Below are 18,581 nucleotides of genomic sequence, written 5' to 3' on the forward strand. Positions count from 1 at the left end.
TGCGGGAACTGAACGTGAGTGATCAACTGCCAGAGGGAGTAGGATCCTGGCTCTTAGGGGCTGGAGTTCTGTATTCACCTCCTGCCGGAGATGGAGCTAGGCTGAGCGGCCCGAGTTTCTAATCGCACTCAAAGGCTGTCGCTCGGACCCGAGGGAGGCGTCACCATCCATGGACTGAGGCCCTCGCAGCGCCAAGGGGAAGTGACCCGTTGACCAGGGGCTGGGTCTCCGGGGTCCTTTTTCCTCAGGTCCGCGGGGTCTACCGCGCGCCGCCGGTGGTCACCGGGGACGCGTCAATCCAGTCCGCGAGCACGCCCGGGCCTCGTCAACATCGGCTCCCAGGTTAGCCTGCTACGTGGGGAGGGCGCACTTACCCCTCAGCCTAGCTCTGGCCCTGGAGGTGGCCCGCCACCACCGGCCCCGCCAACTCCCCGGGCGAACTTCCCTTACAATGGCGCCACCCCTGCCGCTTCCGCTGGGAATACGGAAGTCCCGCCCCCGCTCCGGAAGTCCGGTGGCCTCGCTTCCTCAAAGGATTCCCCCGCCCCGACGCGGAGAAGACTTGTGTTCAGCCCCGGGTGGGCGCGGGCTGAGTTATCCGCGTGCTCCGGAACCGGGTCTGGGGAGCTCTGCCCTTCCGGCCGCGGGCGCCGGGAGTTCGGGCGGCGGCGGCGGCAGCGGCTGGAGAGCGCCGGTGCGGGCGCGAGGCCCGTGCGGGGCCATGAACGGAACGGCGAACCCCCTGCTGGACCGCGAGGAGCACTGCTTGCGCCTCGGGGAGAGCTTCGAGAAGCGGCCGCGGGCCTCCTTCCACACCATCCGCTGTGAGTCGCCCCCCCGTCAGTTCCCTTCTGTCACCCGGGATTCTTAGAGACTTGGATCTGTTCTTATTTTTTCACATCTTTTTGCCAACTATTCTTTTTACCTCATACTCCCTTAGCATTGTCCCTTGTCTTTTTTCATGCCCTGTTCCCAATCCTTAGACACCCACTTCCCTCCTTTTGGGTTCCAAACCTTTCCTCCCTGTCGCATTCCTACCTAACTCCCAACTCCCCACTTTCTAGCTATCACATCAGTTCTCCATTTCTGAAAGACCGCCCCCCCCCCCGGCCCCGTTTGACCTGAGCCTTATATACTCCTTCCTATTTCATTTCTTTCTTTTCTCAGTTTTCTGACAGAGGTCTTGGTTCTGTCCATCCCGACACTGCTTTGCCTCTCGAATACAGTCAAGGACCCCACATCTTTTCTGCGATCCATCACTCCTCCCTTGCCTCATTTGACACTGATGTTTTCAGGTCATCTATAGCACCCTGATTCGGGGCCAAGTCCCATGTGAGTGACGAATAAGAGTTTGTGAGCCTGGCGTAGATTAAAGCTTCATCTATGTTTGGAAGCAGGAGAGAGCAGACATAAGGAATGTGGAAATGGTCATTATGGTGGGCCTTTTTCTACATGATTATAGACTCCCTGGAGCGAGGCATTGCCACTTTGTCCCGGGCAGATTTGGCTGACTGAGCATCCCTCTATGATTCACAAGCTGCTGGTGTCCTGTGGTGTTAATACTTGTTTTTGTCAGAGAGGCGAATAGATGTGACTCAACACTGAGGAAGAGGGTGTGTTAGATAATGAAGTTTCATCCTTGTGTGGTCACTTGCCAGGCCATAACTGCTTCTTGCTGACAGCAGATCCAACTTTTTCAAGGAGAACACATTGGAAATATGAGAGATGGTGGGTCAGTCATTTCTTGGGTTTACGAAGTATTCCTTCACTGAAGGGCAGTTTTGTTTTGTCAGGCATGGGGCTTGAACTCAGGGTCTGGGCCCTGTTCCTGAACTCTTGTTCAGGGCTAGCACTCTGCCACTTTGAGCCACAGCCCCCCTTTCACGTTTTTGAGTGGTTAGTTGGAGATAGGACTTTTCTGCCTAGGCTGGCTTTGAACTGTTATCCTCAAATCTCAGCCTCCTAAATAGCTAGGATTACAGGTATGAGCCAGTGGCACCCAGCTTGACAGTGGAGAATGTGTTTGAGGCAAGTGTGTTAGTGTAAAGTGAGTATGTTGTTCTGAATGTCCAGCTCATAAAAACGAGATAATCTTTGGAGATAAAGTTGAACTGTCTGCAGAAGTATTTTTTTTTTCAAAGCTATGGAACTTTTGAGTGCAGCAAATCCCTCTTCTGTGCGAAATAAAAACCTTCAGGATGCTGTCCTGAATGCAGGTCTGCTCTATTTCATGAAGGCTTTTACAGTCAGGAATCATCTTCATATGCTTTGTTGCTCCTAACCTTGCAACCCTGATAAACACCTCACTGTGGATGATGAGGCATTAGTTGCCAACTGTCCATTGGGAGAAAGGAGAATCTGTCAAGATAGTCCAGAGAGGGTTAAAGGAAGTATGTGGAAATGTTCTCTTGGTAATAAAGGTAGATGAAGGTACTTGGGGGTCATTCTCTCTGCTTTTGCATATATCAAGTTTGCTATGGTGAACTAGTTTAAGAATACTAAATCATTTTTTTGAGAATATAATTTTAATTCCTAAGGGACAATGCCCAGGAAGTCTTATTCGAAGTAACTTGGTGAGAAATACTCTTTCTTTTCCTTTAGATGATTTTAAGCCAGCATCTATAGATACTTCTTGTGAAGGAGAGCTTCAGGTTGGCAAAGGAGATGAAGTCACAATCACCCTGCCACATATCCCTGTAAGTTTATTTCATTGTTACTGGTTTTAATGTCAGATCACAGTGCATCCTTGTATTATTTGTTATTGCAATTTGTATTTCCTACTCTTCAGAAAGTAGAAAAGGAATTTTGAGGGATAAGATGGTGTAAAATTTTTGTTACTCCAACACTTGATTTGAAGTGACTGTCATCTTCCCCAAAATGTGCTGTAAAGTCCACAAGGTTTGGTCTGGACAGCCAGGTCCTCTGTTAGACATGCATAGCTCTTTTCCTAAGCAAGTCCAAAAGGAAAGGCCCTGCTGATGTGTAGCTAAAACAACTCTTGAGCAAGAGGTGTCCAAAAGGCAGTTAGGAGCCACACTAACATCTTTACATCAGTGAAGAGTCAAGTGTGAGCCGCTAGACACAGGCAGGAGCCAGAGGTTTGGCGTGTTCAGGTAATTTAGGAATAAAAAATTCAGTTATAAGCTTCATTGAACTCTTTGCAGGAAGGTATTCTATAAAGTTCTGTCTGTGATAGCGCTCCGATTACAAAGCCCAAAGGAACTTACAAAGTGCTCCTAGTGAACTGAATCAGTACATTTTTTAGCTCTGTTTTAGAACATAGTAAGTTCTTAGTAGCTGGTGATACAACAAAACATCTCTGGAGAGACCTGGAAACCTGCAGGCTGAGGAGAGAGATGACTTATTTGTCCACCCAAGCTGCTATTTCATTATTTGGTGTCAGTGGCAGGTTACATCATCTCCCTTTGGACCTGTGCTTCCCAAATGTAAAAATGAAAATGTTAGATAAATGGTCCCTAAAGGCCCTTACCACTCTGAATTTCTACTGTGTATACACAGAGTCAAAGAGCTAAGGTGATTTTGATTCTAAGCAAGATATTAAATCCTGTATTTGATAAATATAAAGTGAATGATTACTGTTTATCCAGTCAGTTAGTAAGCACTAATACAACCCTGAACAAAATTAACGCATTTCTTGCCTTTATTGTACATATCACATAAATAAGTTTAAGTAAATATAAGAAAATATGTCAGTTATTCTAGAAAATCAGGGAAGGCTTCCATCAGTGACCTTTGAGCTTACCTAAAGATTGACGAATCTACAGCTAGAGTAAAGATATAGCAGGCTAGAGCTTTGGTAAAGCTCTAAGGCAGGAAAGAACTTGAGGATCTGAGAGAACCTTCTTTTCCCGAGAAGCCCACAGAGCCCAGATTCTGGTTGAAAGATGTTATTCTATGGCCTGAGTTCAGTGGGAGCAGGTGAGTAGCAGACTAGACTTGCTCTAAGAAAATCAGTTTAGTGACATGCCCTTGGAGGATGTTCTGTTGGATCTTTCTTTTTTTCTTTTTTGCCAGTCCTGAGGCTTGGACTCAGGGCCTGAGCACTGTCCCTGGCTTCCTTTTGCTCAAGGCTAGTAGCGCCACTTCCGGCTTTTTCTGTTTATGTGGTGCTGAGGCAAGCATTCTACTGCTAAGCCACATTCCCATCCTCTGTTGGATGTTTGCTGTAACATTTCCCCAATTTCTTAGAAACGTGTATAATAATTTTAAAATGTTTTGTACTGCGTTTCGTTTGTTCTTTCCTTCCTTTGCATTTTTTTTTATTTTTTTGGAAGTAGTAGAGCTTGAACTTGGCCTCATGTTTCCTAGACATTCTACTACTTGAGCCAAGTCCCCATCCCTTTTTGCTTTAATTATTATTTTGTTTTATTTTTTGTTGGTGATGCGGTTTGAATTCTGCGCCTGGGTGTTGTCCCTGAGCTCTTTAGCTCAAAGTTAGTGCTCTATCACTTTGAGCCACAGCACCACTTGCAGTTTTCTGGTAGTTAGTTGGAGATAAGGGTCTCACAGACGTTCTGCCTGGGCTGGCTTTGAACTTCAATCTTCAGATCTCAGCCTCCTGAGTAGCTAGGATTACAGGCATGAACCACTGATACCTGGCTTTAATTATTTTTTGATAGGATATACTTCTTTTTTCCTTTGCTGGATTCAGACTGTGATTTTCCTCCTTATGAGTACTATATAGTTGGGCTTACAGGTGCACCATCAGACACTAATTTTTTTGCCTACTCTGGTCTTGAACCTCAGTTCTCATTATTTCCACCTCCCAATTGCTGGGTTTATAGTTGTGAACCATTATGCCTGGTCCCTCATTATATATTTCTTGATTACCAAGAACCAGTTGCATGTTTACAGAGATTCTTGCTGTACTATTTCTTTTTTGTCTGGCCAGCCACCAGGAGTTAAAATACAAATCTATTCTTGAGTAACTGTGATGAAAGATTTGATGAAGTAGAGTCATGTATAAGGTGTTGATGTTCATAACTGGCTTAGATAGACCATCTTGTATTTTTTTTGGCAAACAGGGATCTACACCGCCAATGACTGTGTTCAAGGGAAACAAACGGCCTTACCAGAAAGACTGTGTACTTATTATTAATCATGACACTGGTGAATATGTGCTGGAAAAACTCAGTAGCAGCATTCAGGTCAAGAAAACAAGGTATGATTTAGATTTATATGACCTTTCTTTGCTCTCATTTGTGGTGAGGATCCAACTGGGGGTATTGTATGTGCTAGGCAAGTACTTAGTATGTTATTTTTAAAACTTTGTCTTGGTCTTGGAGGCTCAGTTTCTGAGCAGCATTGAAGGGGAAGGAACTGCGGGAGTGTGTATGGTGTGTGTGCATGTGCACACGTGTGGACAAGGAGATGGGGGAAGAGTCCTAACTCCTTGGCCTCTACTTGCTATTTTTTTCTCCTCTACACCTATTTGGTGGTTGTGGGCATTTATATTTGCAGAGTTTTTAGGCCTAGGGGTAGTGGGCAAAAGGGGTAAAGGAGGCGAATAGAAGAGCAGGAGGGTATAGAGATGAAGAGGAGGATTAGCCTGTAGTTAAGGAACTGAGACCCGGAGGAGATAAGAGCTAGTCCTTGATAATTGCCTGTGTGTCAGTGGGGAAATTGAAGGCCTCAATAACACTGAAAGAACTAGAGTTTCTGAGTATGGCTAATATGAAATTAAGTTCACTGGCCTGGCTTCCCATATTGAATAAACTTCAAAAGTTGGAACTTGGGCTGGGGATATGGCCTAGTGGCAAGAGCACTTGCCTTGTATACTTGAAGCCATGGGTTCGATTCCCCAGCACCACATATACAGAAAATGGCCAGAAGTGGCGCTGTGACTCAAGTGGCAGAGTGCTAGCCTTGAGCAAAGAGAAGCCAGGGACAGTGCTCAGGCCCTGAGTCCAAGGCCCAGGACTGGCAAAAAAAAAAAAAAAAAAAAAAAAAGTTGGAACTTGATGACAGTATAATTTCTGGAGGTTTGGAAGTCCTGGCAGAGAAGTGTCCAAATCTTACCTACCTCAATCTGAATGAAAACTAGACCAGAGAGCTCAATACTGTGGAAGCTCAGCAAAATCTTAAAAATGTGAAAAGTTTTGACTTGTTTAACTGTGAGATCGCAAACATGGAAGAGTACAGAGAAAGTATTTTTGAGGTGCTGCAGCAAATCACATACTCAGATGGATTTGATCAGGAGGATAGTGAAGCACCAGACTTCCTCAGAAGAGGAAGATGATGAGGATGAAGATGAAACTTGTCTATGTGAAGGATATGAGGAGGAGGAGGAGGAGGAGGAGGAGGAGGAGGAGGAGGAGGATGAGGATGAAGATGAAGCAGATTCAGAATTGGGAGAGGGGGAAAAAGGAAGTGGGCCTTTCATACTTAGTGAAAGAAGAAATTCAGGATGAACATGATTATGATGAGGAAGAAGAGAAGGAAGAAGGCCTTCATGGAGAGAAGAGAAAAGACGCTGAAGATGATGGAGAAGATGATGATGACTGGATTATTCTAAGTTTCAATTTCCTTGCTTCTCTGGGTGTGCAACAGAGTGATCACATATTCTTTGTTTCTCATGTATGATAGTTCTTCCTATCACTTTTTGTAGGAGTGTGGTTTTACTATTTTTGCCTTAGCATTCCAATTAAGATTTACTAGTTTGCGAATGACTATGTTGTATGTAGGGAAATTTTTCATTAATTCCCTCATGCCTTCATTGTGAAATTCTCTAGCAATGTATTTGGAATCTTTAATTTTTCTAATTCAAGCTTACTCATTCATAATTATATATAGCATGATCTACTTTACACAGGTTTAGTTTGGTACATTTCATTGGTAAGGTTTTAAAGTTACTTATAAATAACTGAAATTACATTCAGCTCTAATATGAAAGGAAAATAGTTTCTAAATTGATAAGTTGATTGTTTTTGTAGAGGTGATTCAGATTTTTGTTTGAAGGCAGTTTTTTTTTTTTTTTTTTCCTGGCCATGAGTATTTCAGGCCATCTTGTCACTTGAATAAATTGGAAAGTAGAATCAGAATTATAAAGGTCCATTTAGCAGTCAATGTAGTTCATGCTTTGGGGGAAGATCTGTTCAGTAATAAAGAGTCCATAGATTTTGTTTTGGAAGGAGAAATTGCTTATGCTAACATGCAGGCAAGCCCTTTATTCAGGCTGTAGATCCTGAATGTTAGTGGTGTTTATTTTGTTTTGGAAATGCATTCTCCTCTCATTTCTTTATGATCAGCTTCTCTTGTAGTTTCCTCCCCTCTCCTATCCCACAAGAAAGACAGGAAACATGCGGCTGTCCAGAGAACCTTTAGTTTAATAACTCAGCTACCTTTTCAGACTTGTCTGGGTTTTAAACAAAGTAGGAGATTAGAGTATTTTCGGAGATACAAATATTATGAACATAGTTTTATGCAACAAGCTCAGCTTACTGTTAAATCTTTTATACTATATCAAGATAAAGAGAGAAAAGTAGAAGAAGTAGCATTAGCACTCTTGAAAGTCAGAGTAGGGGCTGGGAATATGGCCTAGTGGCAAGAGAGCTTGCCTTGTATACATGAGGCCCTGGGTTCAATTCCCCAGCACCACATATATAGAAACGGCCATGGGGCTGGGGATATGGCCTAGTGGCAAGAGTGCTTGCCTCGTATACATGAGGCCCTGGGTTCGATTCCCCAGCACCACATATACAGAAAATGGCCAGAAGTGGCGCCGTGGCTCAAGTGGCAGAGTGCTTAGCCTTGAGCAAGAAGAAGCCAGGGACAGTGCTCAGGCGCTGAGACCAAGCCCCAGGACTGGCCAAAAAGAAAAAAAAAAAGAAAACGGCCAGAAGGAGCGCTGTGGCTCAAGTGGCAGAGTGCTAGCCTTGAGCAAAAAGAAGCCAGTGACAGGGCTCAGGCCATGAGTCCAAGCTCCAGGACTGCCAAAAAAAAAAAAAGAAAGAGTAATTGCCTGTTAATGAGAGAGTTTAAAAAATTTATTTATTTATTGGGTCATGGGGCTTGAACGCTGGGCCTGGACGTGGTCCCTGAGCTCTTCAGCTCAAGGCTAGTTAGTGTTCTACCACTTGAGCCACTTCTGGTTTTCTGGTGGCTAATTGGAAATAAAAGACTTTCCTGCTTGGGCTGGTTTGAGCCGGGATCCTCATATCTCAGCCTCCTAAGTAGTTAGGATTACAGGCATGAGCCACTGGCTCTGGCTGAGACAGTCAATTTTTTAAATTGGTTTTCCAAATGATTTGGAGACTGACCTTGTAAAGTATTTACAACTTTTCTGACTGGAACCTTTAATTTTCTGTTTGCTTGTTTGGGTTTTTTTGGTCAGTCCTTGGCCTTCAACTCAGGGCCTGAGCACTGTCCCTGGCTTATTTTTGCTCAAGTCTAGTCATCTTATTATGTAATCAAAATTAGAATTCTTCTGCTTGAAGACTACGCTTACAGCCTCCAGATAACTGTTAACACTTCCTAAGCTTTCTGGGTGGTATTTTCATAGGATGGGTTTATATTTTGTAGTTTGGAGTCCTGTTTTAGTGTTCTTTGTATGGCCATACGTATATAATGTGTTAAGTTCTTCTAGAATCTCTGCTTAAAAGTTTGAATACTTTTGTGCACCTGTGTTTTGAAGAAAGCCATGACAGTGTTAAAAACAAATTAAAAAGTGCAGTACTCCTGAGCATTCTTTCATTGTTTCTGACTATTTCCTGGTTTTTGTGACTGCTGTAACTTAAAGTTTTTGAGACTGAATTGCTTCAAATAAATTGAAATTTTATTATAAAAAATAAAAATAATAACTTTTTTTTTCTGGTTTTATAAGGAGATGCATGTCTGCTTGCTCATAGTGTTATATCAGTAATATTAGCTCCTCTGTCCCCTGTCATTGGAAAGGGTATGAGGAGCTGCTGTTACACTTAGGGACTTTGCACTCAAGATTGACACACAAGTCCTTGCCCGCTTGGACAAGTCACCAGAGTAAGAAAACTAGCAGAGAGCTTGAGTGAGCAGGTGGAAAGCAAAGCATGCTTTGTCTTATAGGTAGAATGTAGGTGTTCTGAAGGAGAGGCGGAGCTGGTTTGCCTACTGTAGGTTTTTGTTTATACTGTCCTGTGGCTTGACTGCAGGCCTGGCAGTCACTGAGCTTTGGTGCTCAAGGCTAATGCTTTGCCACTTGAGCCTCAGCTCCTCTTCCTTTTTGGTGTTTGTTGCAGATAAGAGTCTCGGCAGCTTTCCTATCTGGGCTGGCTTCAAACTGTGATACTCACATCTGTCTCCTGAGTAGCTATGATTACTGGCTTGAGCCACTGGCGCCTGACAACTCATGTTTTTATGGTGGAAAAGGCAGATGTTCTGTGCCTTCAGATGAGTGCTCTTTGTTCTGAGTACGCTCAGTCATTTTTACTATTAGTGTTTGACATTATCATTTGGGCCCAGATATACCAAGTCTAGTTATCATGTGATTTGGACATCTATTCTCTGAACTTTCTTTCTTTTTTTTTTTTATTATCAAACTGAATTACAGAGAGGTTACAGTTTCATACATTAGGCATTGGATACATTTCTTTCTGAACTTCCTTTCTTAGTTAAAGGATAGGTTTCGCCAGATGGTCCTCTGTAAGGCATTGTTCATTTGCACACACGTCTGTGATCAAGAACCATTGTACCATATATCTCTCCTAGGATAAGTGTCATCCTTCTGGATACATGTGCATACTTGTCAGGGCATATGAATCATTTGGTCAGAGGTATTGCTGTTTTTTCCTACTCTATGCTATAGTGTGTGAGGATGTGGGAGACCAAAGAAAGAACACTTTCTAATCAAGTTAGTCATTAATATAGTGTTTTCCTTTGTTTCTGGGTTTTGCTTGCCATGCCTCACTTCTGCGTCTTCTGGACAAGTCAATAAAATGTATCTTTATTCAAGAAAAGAAATAAGGTCTTTGCCTTGTAAAACATGGGAGTCACTGGGGGAAAGCAGGCACTTTATAATTAATCCCATTTTTATTAATGCTATGATTGTTGTCATAGCAGCATGTGAGGAATAAGCTTTATATTTATGGTTGGGCTTTACTGATTCACACCTATAATCTATGCAATTAGGGAGACTGAGATTTGGAGGATTGCATTTCATGGCCAGCCCAGATAGAAAAGTCCATGAAACGCCATCTCCAAAATAACCAATAAAAATAGATATGGAGGCATGGCTCAAGTGGTAGAATGCCAGCTGAGCAAGTAAGCTGAGTAACTGCAAGGCCCTGAGTTCAAGCCCCAGCACCTGATGTAATGATCCATTCCCCGGCTACTGAGTATGGTGTGGGGACTGGCCCCTTGCAGTGGGATGCAAAATCTCAGGGCCTATCAGATCAGAAGCTGCAAGAGAGCTCCAGGTGCTTGTTCATATGCTAAAGTTTAAGAATCACTGTATTAGTCCATTTGCAAAAATTATTAATGGGTAATTGTCTCAGTTTGGAAAGGAACTCTGACACAGCAAACAAGCAATAAATAGATAATATAAAAACAGTAATTTATAAGAATTAATTTGTTACAGAACTTATACATTCATGATGGTAACTTTATATTGCATATAAATCAAAGTCATATTTTCTAATAAAATGCGTTCTTATAATCACAGCATATCTTAACTATTTTAACTCTTTACTGTAAAATGTGAATTATTGCTAAATGTGGTAGTGTGCCTCTAATCTCAGCAGCCTAGAGGCTGAGAGAGGAAGATCTTGAGTTCAAGGCCAACCTGGAATACATAGAGACTGTCAGGAGCGGAAAGTGGGAGCTCATTGAGGGGCAGTGAATCTATTGTATCTTCATCTCCATGTCCTGGATGCGCAACACAGCTCTGGAATGCTGTAGAGATGCACTAATTAAGGGGATTCTCATATTAAAATTACAAGTATGGGTATTTTGCAGTTTCTAGAAAGAGCCTGGAGTTTGCTGAGACCTCCAGGAGCAGTCACCTGACAAAACCACTGTTTTAGTGTGTCTGACCTAATGACTGTCTCATTTCAGAGCTGAGGGCAGCAGTAAAATTCAGGCCCGGATGGAACAGCAGCAGCCCTCTCGTCCCCCTCAGCCACCCCCGCCTCCACCACCCATGCCCTTCAGAGCTCCAACAAAGCCTCCGGTTGGACCCAAAACTTCTCCTGTAAAGGATAACCCTTCACCTGAACCTCAGCTAGATGACATCAAAAGAGGTAGAGCTGTGTTGTTGGGGGGAAGAAGGCTCTCTTATGGGTATGGTTGCATTGACTTGCACTGTTCTGGAGCCCATGAGGGCAGAGGCCTCCCCTACCTGTCTCATGACTGGAGTGGGTTCAGGAATTATGACTTGCTTTGTGACTGTCCTGGCGCCATTCTCAGCGTCACAGGCTTGAATAAGCAGGCCTGCCAGCTGAAGCGCCATAGGACGTAGCTGTAAGGCTGATTTTAAAAAAAGTCTAGGGATTTGGGGGTGAAAACCACATGTTGTGTGCTTCTGAGCTCTCTGTTATTACAGTTAGAGTGACACTAAAAATACCATAACCAAGCCAAGTATAGTGGATCTGGCCTGCCTGTCCTCCCAGCCCTTAGGACTGTATACCTTGGGCTGTATAGTGAGACCTTGTCCCCCCCCCAAAATAAATAGCTGGCCTGCTTCTGATATCTCAACTTCTTGAGAGGTTGAGAGCTACAGGATAGTAGTTTGAGGCCAGCCTCATGAAACTGTCACAACCATCATCTGCGTACAGTAGTACCTGCCTGGCATCCCAGCCATACAAGAAAGCATTAATAAGAGGACTGGGGTCCAGACTGGCTCAGGTGAGAACATGAGAGCCTATCTGAAAAGTAGATTCAAAATGCAATAAATTTTCAAAATGTTTTGATACCAAGTATATAAATATAAAAAAGGCTATGGATGTGGATTCAAGCCTAGAAGACTTAAGAGTCTGACTTACTTCTCTTCACTACAAACCCAAGACATATTTACCTTGGCTCTCTCCTTACATAATAGAGGATTTTGCTGTTCCAGATTCTTCGAAGTTATGAGGCTAAGTGCCATATTTATAAATTTTATGAAACCTATGGTAGGAAAAGACAAGGAAAGGTAAATAATTATTCTTGGGAAGCTTTTCTATCCTGTAGAAATGCTGCCTTCTGACAAATAAGGTCACTGTACTCCATGCATTGTTATTACATCACTTGATTTTTTTTCCCCTCTAGGGTTCTAGAATGTTCTTGTGGAAGTCACCACCAGAGCTGAATTAGGGGTTAGATCAGGAGTGGTTATAGTATACTTGGGAAGGAAAAGTCTGTGGCCATTCTTGATATTTTTCTTCCCCTGCTTTTCATCTGTGGAAGGTGGACATGCTGGCAGACATGCCATCAACCAGTGTATATCAGTCAGGGAGCTGGGCACTGGTGGCTCATGCCTGCTCATTGTTGCTCCTCAGGAGGCTGAGATCAAGGATTACAGCCTGGGTAAGAAAGTCCGTGAGTTTCTTATCTCCAGTAAACTACTCAAAAAAGCTGGAGGAGGTGCCATGGTTCAAGTGATAGAGAACTCTTCTTGAGCAAAAGAATTGCAGGGACCAGGGAACCCAGGCCCAGTGTTCAAGCTCCAGCACCGGCTGTAAACAAACAAAACAAAAACAGTCAAGAGGAGTGGTGCTCTTACAAATTATTCCTTAATGCTCTTGGTTTGGCTACTTTACCACTTAATAGCTGCTCAGTGCTCTGTCTTGAAGGCATTGTTGACCATGTCCTGGCTTGCCTTTTCAGAGCTGAGGGCTGAAGTGGACATCATTGAGCAGATGAGCAGCAGCAGCGGGAGCAGCTCATCAGACTCGGAGAGCTCCTCCGGCAGTGATGACGAGAGCTCCAGCAGCGGCAGGGAGGACAATGGCCCTGCCTCTCCACAGCCTTCACACCAGCAGCCCTACAGCAGCAGGCCCGCCATGGCTAACGGCACCAGCCGGCCCCCGGGAAGTACCCAACTCATGAACACGCTCAGTAAGTGCCCGGTGCAGCTGGGATGCAGCTTTTTTATATCCTGCCAGAACTGTAAACCTAAAGTAAGGAGTAAGAGAGGATCTTAGCAAAGATAGGTTACCAAAGATAGCAAAGGAAGGTTACCAAGCAGGTAAAAAGGGAGACATAAAACTAAAAGTCTGTTCTCTTTTCCATTTCTAGCCAGAACAAATTAGGTTTTGTGAGTTCTGGGAAGTGCTAAGACATGAACGTGTGAGGGGCAGTGTTTGTTTTTTGGTGTGTGTGTGTGTATTTAATTGGAGATTGAGTCTCATGGATATATCCTGCCCTATCTGGCTTTGAACTTCAATTCTCAGCCTCCTAAGTAGCTAAGATTACAGGCATGAGCCACTAGTGGCCTACTCACTTTTATTTTTAAGTCTACATGGTATCAGTTGGGTTTCTGTTAACTTGAAATGCCTATATATGCTAATCAAGAATGCTAAATTTTAAGTTCTGTATGCCAGTTAAGAATGTGGCTCTTTGTAAAGCTCATTGGTTTGGACTTGAGGGTTAAGCGATCATGAGTGTCCTGGGTAGAGGTGTACCAGAGAGGCTGTTGGATCAATGTCATACTGGTGCAGACTGCACTCAGTTTCCAAAGTGGCAAATAGTGTTTGCTTAATCCAATCTGTACAACTGTACTAAATGGTGTTTCAATTATCTATAAATATTTTCTTGCTATTAACACATTTAAAAGTCATCTAGCCTACTCTTCCCTCAGTGTGCCCTAATAAGTGCTCTATTGCTGTGCTATGCAAATACCAAAAATAGCATTGCTTTAAAAATGTTGACTGCACCAGTTTTTCCAGTGAGCTGAATTGATTTTCGTCCTTCATTAAGTTAAATTAGCAAGGTCTTACTATAATGTGATAGCTGAGCAGTCAAACCAAGGAATTATGAGGAAGTCTTTTTTTTTTTTCTTTCAAATGAAGGAAAGTGAAGGTGTTACAGAAAAGACATCTGTTGGGCTTCATGGCCAGGGCAGCTGCAGGGTCAGTACACTGCAGGCTACCACACAGGCAGAGTCTCTGAGGAAGTGGTCTTTAATGCCTTTGCTTTTGCCTTCATTCTGTTTTCTGTTTGTAGGAAATGACTTGCAGTTAAGCGAGTCTGGCAGCGACAGTGATGACTAGCCCTGGATCTTTTGAAATCTTCTCTCTGGTGCGTAAACGTGTTGCGAGACTGGGCTACTTTCGTATGGAGTCCATCGCCACAAGGAGAAGTCTGTGGATCCGTCCCTATAGGAGTCTGAGGCCCTGGGCCTCTCAGATAGTCAAGTTTTAACTTGCTGGTGATGGGTGATTTTCTCATGTAATTTTTGAACAATCTCCTTTCAAAGTTTAAGTAGATCTCTAGAAGAACTAACAGGATTCCATTTCTATTGGGTTCACATTGCTAGTGGAAAAAAGGACAACTATACCCCGGTCTGGGTCCCCAGGATAACCGTGTCTTCACCAGGCCAACACTTTGTTTGGAAGTTTCAGCAGCCGTCAGTTTGGCCAAGTGATCTGCACCAGTGAATTGAAAGTCTTTGGTGAGGGAACTTAGACACAAAGAAATTGCTAAGCCACTTGAAATTGGTGGCACAGTGATAAGGAAGTCATGTTCGACCCAGAACAAGACCATGTTGCCATGGGCCTCACTAGAGTCCTTGGAGGTGTGCTCACTCCACCCCTCATTGAAAAACTAGGAAAGGGAAGCCCACAGCTGGTTCACACCACTCTCCTGCCCCTTAGGACAGGGTTTTTTCACTGCTTCCTCCTTTGGATTTTACTTATCAAAATACTTGTACCTGGAACTTGTAGTTGAACATTGGCATTTAGATTCCAAAACAGAAGTGTGAGGTTCACCCAGATCATCCCTAACTCCACGAGGCTGATGAGCAGATGAAAGCAGCCGCCTCTCTGCTGCCTAGGGTGCAGCAGAGGCTTGTAGCTCCCTTGTGTCTGCCCTAGGTGTTCTCTGTGTGCATTTTGGTGGAGATAAGGGGCAGGAGAGGAAGCAAGGAGGTAAGCCTTTCTGAACAAATGAGCCAGCAGCAGGCTTTCCAGAATGAAAATCTAGATAGGAGCTCTGCAATATGAATTGAGCAAATTCTTTGATAAGGTCTTTGTTTATGCTCTTGTACCACTGTCTGTGCCTGACTCTCAGACTGGTCTGTATTTTTATTGTAAAACTAGAAGAACGTCACAAGATTGCCTTCTATGGTGCAGTTTCCAACTGAACCTGTCATTGCTGGAAACTTGTCACTCATAAATGTTCTGTATTGTGTGAGTATGCTACATTGTTCTCTGATCTGTATGCAGTGGCCCATTTCTCCATGTGAGTGAACTGTCCAAGGAAATCTCTGCTTTAGTCAGTAGGCATCAAGACAATGAATTATCTTCCTCCATTCATGTGGCTACTCCCTCCCGAGCTAATGGAAGGAAGTGGTCTGGACCTCGAAAGGAAATGGATGGTCCGTGATGGGGGATTTCCTTAGGTTGTCCTATTAGTCCACATTTTGTCCACCTTGTAACTGCTGTGAGCTGGAGGGCTGGCAAGGAACCATTTGCATGCTCCAGTTATTCTGCCCCAGTGTAGGTGATAGATGTGTGCCAGTACCTTGTGATTGGGGTCCCAGCCCGTTGGATGGGTTCCATGAATGGACAAGTAGGAACTTATTTATAGCGAACTGATAATTGCTGAAGAAGCCTTGCTAGTGACAGCTCAGGGAAGGTGAAAGTCAGGATTGGAGACTTGAATTGTTACTAGATGTGAGAATTATTTTATTGATCTTAACTTGCTTACTGGGGCAGGGTCCAGAAACTTGAACTAAAAATGTCTGTTTAAGCCCCAGCCTTTTACCCTTTTCTTCTCCAAAGCTTTTAATTGTGTAGACAGAACTGTGGATTTTGGCATGTTGGATCAGATGTTTGTTTCTGTAGGAAATACTTGCAGGTGGCACCGAGCAAGCTCTCTGAGCATCAGCCCCTCTTCCTTGTCATGCATGGTGTTACTGTCTAGCATGGCTGTGGTTTTTGTGCTCTGCCAGAGGTTTGGGTGTTTACCCCCATTCCACCAGAGGAAGAAATCTTTGACTTGGAAACTCAGAACACAGCCTCACAGATTTCTCCTGCTCTGCGCCCTGCACTGCCAACCTTGTTTCTGAGGTTCTATAGGTTCTATCTTTATGGACTCTCCTCTGTTTCACCCTATGTGCAGGGTCCTGTGTGTCCAAACTGACCTTCCTCTTGCTTGGCCCTGGGCTCCTTAAAAGAAAGCACTGTCAGCACAGATAGACATACGTTGTAGCCTGTTGGGGAGGAGGCAGCGAAGTACCGAGGATAGACACAGAATATTCTAGGTATCCACAGCTAGACATGCTCATGCCGAAGTCCCTAATGGAATCATCCATTGCCTTTCCTTTGTTGAATGAGTTCTGCTGTGCCATGGGCCATTGGGCAAGGAGGAAATGTCTAGCTGAAGTGTCTGAGAAGCCATGGCAAGCCTTATTACTTCAAACCTGAGTGATTTTGGGACCCCCAACACAAACTAGCCATTTGTAATAATGCCACTCGTTTCTGTAGCAGAGAGAGTGTGTGTGTGTGTGTGTGTGTGTGTGTGTGTGTGTGTGTGTGTGTTGCTATTTAGCACTAGGAAAACTTAAAAATTCTAAAAGTCTTTACTTCCCTGATTTGGTAGTGTTTGTGTATGAGAGAGAATGACATATTTATTATACTTTTTTGAAAGAAATTCTTGTCTGTCTTGTGGACATACATTAGGTACAGCCAACTGGATATTTTCGTTTGGCAAGGCATGGATTTCTGAAACTCAGGCCTTAACCAGTAGGCCAATTGAAGCCTATGGAATGTGTTTTTGTGTTCTGTGTTTTTTTGTCCAAGACCGGAACTCGAAGTCAGCATCTGATGCTTTCACTCATGACTGGCACTCTACCACCTGAGCCATGCCGCCAACCATGAAATGTGTTTTTGTTCCTTATATTTGTCTTAGGTTCATTGTCTCATTCTTTAGTGATTTTCAAAGAAATCTTGTGCCTAAAAGTTCATTTTTCCTAATTATGAAATAGATATGCATGTTTACATTTATGTAAAGTATTTGCTCTGTATAGTTTTTGTTATTGTTTCTCTTAAAAGATCACTATATATATTTAAATAAAAATGAAGGTCAGCAATATGCTTAATGTCATTTTTTTTTTTTTTTTTTTTGGGCCAGTCCTGGGCCTTGGACTCAGGGCCTGAGCACTGTCCCTGGCTTCTTCCCGCTCAAGGCTAGCACTCTGCCACTTGAGCCACAGCGCCGCTTCTGGCCGTTTTCTGTATATGTGGTGCTGGGGAATCGAACCTAGGGCCTCGTGTATCCGAGGCAGGCACTCTTGCCACTAGGCTATATCCCCAGCCCCTTAATGTCATTTTTTCAATATACTTAATGTCATTTTTTTCTTGAAATCTGAGCAATAGAGAATTCTCTTAAGAATTTTTTGTGTTTAAGCATAGTTAGCTAAATTAATTTGAACTTGGTGTTCACAAACTATGTCCTAGCTTTTTAAAGTATGGCCTTTAAAACTGAAGCTGGGGGCATCAGGAATAGCTCAAGCGCTAGAGTGCTTGCCTAGAGGAGCCAGAGGCCCCAAGTTCAATTCCTCCAAAACACAAACAAATATAGAATGAATTTCCATTTTAAAAGGTATGAAGTTTAGGTGGTAGCTAAGGTCCTTTGACAGTTTCCTCTCACAGACACGCCTAAGATGAATTTATGTACCAAAGTACCTCAGATGAAATGCCACCTGCTTTTAGTTTGGCAAAGCAAAAAGAAACATTGGAGTAGGAAGGAAAGAATTGCCTGTTGGGGAATTGTCTCCAAATTCCAAGCAGCCTAGTGGGGAGAGAAGCCCCTTCTGCTAGGGGGAGGAAGAGAGAATTAAGACCTGGTTTTGAAACCCAACTAGGTCCACTGCAGTGAAACCCAGTGCTAGGCAAAGCCCCACAACCTCTACAGCGAGGCCAATTGAGAAACTGATTAAGATCCAGGACTGTGTTCAACCTTCCATCTGAAGTGGCAGAATGTAAGGTAGCAGAGGTTTGTCTCAGAGCCCAGTACCAGGGCCCCCTTAGCTAGACAGCACCAGTAGAAACTGGACACCCTGTACACAGGCCAAGGCTCACAGACCTATACCAGCTGTGGCATCAGCTGGAGAACCTGTGTGCCTGTGGGACAGACAGATGGATGCACACGTTTCATCACTTCCAGCCTTAACAGTAGGTCTGCGGAGCACTTCCCAAGACTGCAGGGCCCCTAATGGCTGTGAATCACCACTCTTCCCTTAAGCTCAGGCTGCACAGCTGTCATCAGGCAATCTAGATGAGGCGCTGCCCTGACACCAGCAGAGGACCGCACCTCCATGAGGCAGATAGCTGTTTTGGCATGTGTACTTCTACCTGGGGCATGGGCCTCAGTGTACCTGACACTGAGACTCAGGCACGATCCAATTTAGCATCAAGCCCAAGGGTCTGCCTTCACCAACACCACCTGTG

General features: G+C 43.8%; 1 protein-coding gene across 1 annotated transcript; it reads left to right on the forward strand.

The window, feature by feature from the left end:
• The first annotated feature begins 311 nt into the window (after positions 1-311).
• Positions 312-17,214, forward strand: Eaf1 (ELL associated factor 1). The gene is made up of 6 exons (XM_048355897.1): positions 312-824; positions 2,602-2,696; positions 5,046-5,182; positions 11,047-11,231; positions 12,796-13,026; positions 14,134-17,214. The coding sequence occupies exons 1-6, from the start codon at positions 452-454 to the stop codon at positions 14,178-14,180; spliced, it is 1,068 nt and encodes a 355-aa protein (XP_048211854.1). The 5' UTR covers positions 312-451; the 3' UTR covers positions 14,181-17,214.
• The last annotated feature ends 1,367 nt before the right edge of the window (positions 17,215-18,581 follow it).

The sequence above is a fragment of the Perognathus longimembris genome, chromosome 10 (genome assembly GCF_023159225.1).
Source record: "Perognathus longimembris pacificus isolate PPM17 chromosome 10, ASM2315922v1, whole genome shotgun sequence".
In the NCBI taxonomy this organism is placed as follows: domain Eukaryota; kingdom Metazoa; phylum Chordata; class Mammalia; order Rodentia; family Heteromyidae; genus Perognathus; species Perognathus longimembris.

Coding starts and splice junctions, on each gene's coding strand:
- Eaf1 (XM_048355897.1), top strand. CDS start 452: ATGGCGCCACCCCTGCCGCTTCCGCTGGGAATACGGAAGTCCCGCCCC. Junction 2,697..5,045: donor TCACCCTGCCACATATCCCT/GTAAGTTTATTT, acceptor TTTGGCAAACAG/GGATCTACACCGCCAATGAC. Junction 5,183..11,046: donor ATTCAGGTCAAGAAAACAAG/GTATGATTTAGA, acceptor GTCTCATTTCAG/AGCTGAGGGCAGCAGTAAAA.